The 3,110-nt window shown below is 49.5% G+C and overlaps 1 protein-coding gene across 1 annotated transcript, besides 7 other annotated features; it reads right to left on the minus strand.

Annotated features, from left to right (window-relative positions):
- Positions 1 to 148: 148 nt before the first annotated feature.
- Positions 149 to 199: a sequence feature (A-rich).
- A 49-nt stretch (positions 200 to 248) lies between these two features.
- Positions 249 to 273: a microsatellite.
- Positions 274 to 440: 167 nt separating this feature from the next.
- Positions 441 to 469: a microsatellite.
- A 118-nt stretch (positions 470 to 587) lies between these two features.
- Positions 588 to 643: a sequence feature (GA-rich).
- Positions 644 to 948: 305 nt separating this feature from the next.
- Positions 949 to 999: a microsatellite.
- A 136-nt stretch (positions 1,000 to 1,135) lies between these two features.
- Positions 1,136 to 1,168: a microsatellite.
- A 184-nt stretch (positions 1,169 to 1,352) lies between these two features.
- Positions 1,353 to 2,369, minus strand: TraAM80_09447 (RNA-binding protein; the record flags this gene model as incomplete). The annotated part of the gene is made up of 1 exon (XM_029386128.1): positions 1,353 to 2,369. One exon carries the CDS (start codon positions 2,367 to 2,369, stop codon positions 1,353 to 1,355), a length of 1,017 nt encoding a protein of 338 aa, XP_029233995.1.
- A 482-nt stretch (positions 2,370 to 2,851) lies between these two features.
- Positions 2,852 to 2,883: a sequence feature (A-rich).
- Positions 2,884 to 3,110: the final 227 nt, after the last annotated feature.

A 3,110-nucleotide genomic window follows, 5' to 3' on the forward strand; every position in this document is an offset into this window, starting at 1 on the left:
GTTGAGCCCTCGTGTGCCGTCACCGCCCCGCTGAAGCCAGTTTGTTGCAAGGTGCAATTTCCTCCTTGCCGTTTATTCATTCCCGCTTTGTCACTCGTTTTTATTTCACTCCTCCTCCTCTCCCCTCAGCGGCAAGCGTTGCGAACCAAAATAAGGCAAAAGACAAAATAAAATAAAAAAAGAAAAAAAGAGAGAGAAGGGCATCATCATTACCAAAGCAATTCGTGCGGAGGCACGAAGCAGAAAGCAAAAAAAAAAACGAAAAAAAAACAAGTCAATCAACAGGGCAAACAGCCATATCAAGACGCAGAGATACGTATATAAATATACATACGGAAAACAAAAAACAAACAGGAAAAACGAGAGAAGAGAGCACGTGGTGGAGTACACATTCGACGCGCGTGCAATGGAGACCATGGCACATGGCGGCCACCATCTCGTATACAGACATATATAATATATATAATATGTCTGTGTGTGCTGGCAAGAAGGAAAAACAAAAAAAAATACCAACAACGACATCGCAGGTGGTGAGCACCAACAATAAAAAAGGAGCAACGGATGTATAGCGAAGCAAGACAGCAGACAATAAAAAAAAAAGAGAGAGAAATAAAGACACACACACACAAACAACAAAAAAAAAGAGGATACACCGCAGCACGACACTAACAAGTAAAAATGAAGGAAAAGAATCAAAAAAGAATAAGAAAAGGCTCGTCAAAAATGAATAAGCCCATCGCACGACAGCTGCATCTAATAAAAGAGTGTTTCTTCCGCATATGTTTTACGCGTCAATCGCTCAGTTTCTGATTGTTTTTGCTTCACGTCAAATTCGAAGAAACTCGTGGGAGTGTCTTGGTTTTCGTGCTTTCCATTGCTCGTATATTTCTTGGCGCTACTGACTTTCCGCGCCGTCCACCCCTTCTTTTCCCCATCTCTAATCCCCGCCTTTTGTTTTTGTTTGTTTTGTGTTACCTTAATTTCTTCTTCTTTTCATTTTACGTAACATTTATTATTATTTTGGTGGGGAGGGGGGTTCTGTTGTTTTGTGGTGAAGGGAAGTGGTGGGTCCTTTAAAACACCGCATCCTCTTCATGCATGCGCGTGTGTACATATGCGGCCCTCCTCCCCATCCTGTTGATGTTGTTGTTGTTGTTGTTTTTCGTTGCCTTCTTTCTTCCTTTTTCCACATGCATTTTATTTTCTTCGTTCTGCCGCTGCATCCCCCCAGCCACCAGGGACTGCTCAACCAATTACCTCAGTTAACTCTCCGCACAAAAATTTCGCACCCCCCCCCCGCTTCGCCATCTGGCCACATCTCGCGGTACGGAGGATTCCACCTCAATGAGAGACTACGGGGACCTCAGCATGAAGCCATTTATTGCTTCTGACGGCTTGCTGCTTGCAGTGACGCTGGCCACATCAAGCGATCCTAGCGACGAGTAGCAAGTTGGGCTGCCGCCAGCCATTGCTGGATCTAGCTGTGGGAGCAGCGAAACTGAAGGTGGGAAAAAGAGTGGCTGCAGCAAAGCCGGGCAGGCAGATTCCTTTGGGACCCGAATCGTTGGCGCAGCCTGTGGCGGCACCTGTCTAATGTCACTGTCGCCATTGTGTACAAGGCCTGCACTACTTTTGCTAGCGATGGTCGTGCCGTTCAGACTTGCGTGGATTACGTTATTGTTCACACCGGTGTTGGGAACGACAATCACCGACGGCGGAGGTGGGGGCGGAGGGGTGTAGGCCGGCGAGTTTAACCCCTGCGGGTGTACGGGCGTTGCCAGTAATTGTGTTCCATCCTCTGCCGGAGCAAGAATAAAATGTGGTGCTGCGTAAAACTCCACAGGAACAGCATTCATGATGGTTAGTTTTTGTGGCGCCATAGCCAGAGGAGATGCGCAGAAGGTCTGAGGAAAGGAAAATGTCGGCATCCCTTGAAACGCCATGGCGTTGGGATCCCTTCTGGGGTCCAAGCCCGCAGAACACGCAGGATACGGGCGTGGGGCACATGGGCCGGCTGAGGGCAACGACGCCACATGACTGCTCGCCTTCCTGTCCTGCACTGTGGCCCTGGGACTCGGCTTACGTTTGGGCTGCGCGTTCCCCGGCCCAAACGCAAGAGACACGCGCAAGCGTTTGTTGTGAATTTCAAACCCATTCATTGCCTCCATAGCTGCAAGCCCTGACTCCTTGTCGGCGTACACCACAAACCCGTACCCCTTTGGATGCTCGCCCTTCTTCCGGTCGCGAATGACGCGGGCAGAGAGAAGCGGGCCAAACCTTTCAAACAGGTGGCGCAGCACGTCATCCGAAACAGGGGTCGGGATGTAGTTGACGATGAGGTTCCGCGGGTCCGCCCCTGACGCCGCCATTTGTTCACCAAGCACCAGCAGCGAGCATGTAACAAACACACACACAGAAAAAAAAAAGTGGGCCCTACCGTCGAGAACAAACAAAGCAAAAAAAAAGCCAATGTGAGAAAAATAACTGACCTCCTTCTTTCGCACCTTACTAGTTCACTCGCTGTTGGACCCTCTCGTCTCAGCGGTATTTATGCAAAAAAATGTACACGGAAAAACAAATTGTAAGACTCTTATTTGGACCTGTTTTTCCTGTTTTGCCCGCCACGCTCACACTTCTTTTTATTCTTCCTTCTTATGGAGTATTGCTGTAAACGAGAACCGCCTTGTTTTCCCTCCTTTGTTTGCGTTCTCCTCTCTGTCCTCCCTTTCTTGGTGTGTGAGTGGCAACTGCGCCGTGACTCTCCGCTGCGTGCCACGTGTGCGTGTGTCTCAGAAACTGTCCAACAGGCGACTGCGCACGCGTGTCCGTTCAGAACCGCACTGATGGGTGCAAACAAAAACCAAAAAAAAAGCAAGAAAAAAAGAGAGAACCGTAGAGAAGAGTATTTCTTTCTTGTTGAGTGCGTGCGCGTGTGTGCCCGTCGTCGCAGGCGCAGAGGAGATGCGGCACCAAGAGCAGGGAGCAAAAGGCCCGGAGAGGAGAAGGAGGTAGAGCGGTAAGGAAGAAAACTGACGGGGAGGCGAAGCGCAAAAGAAAAGAAAGAAAAAACGACATGAAACCGGGGGGAAGGGAGGAGGGGAAGGGAGGGA

This window comes from Trypanosoma rangeli (assembly GCF_003719475.1).
Source record: "Trypanosoma rangeli strain AM80 chromosome Unknown Tra_15.4_contig_00586, whole genome shotgun sequence".
Taxonomy (NCBI): domain Eukaryota; phylum Euglenozoa; class Kinetoplastea; order Trypanosomatida; family Trypanosomatidae; genus Trypanosoma; species Trypanosoma rangeli.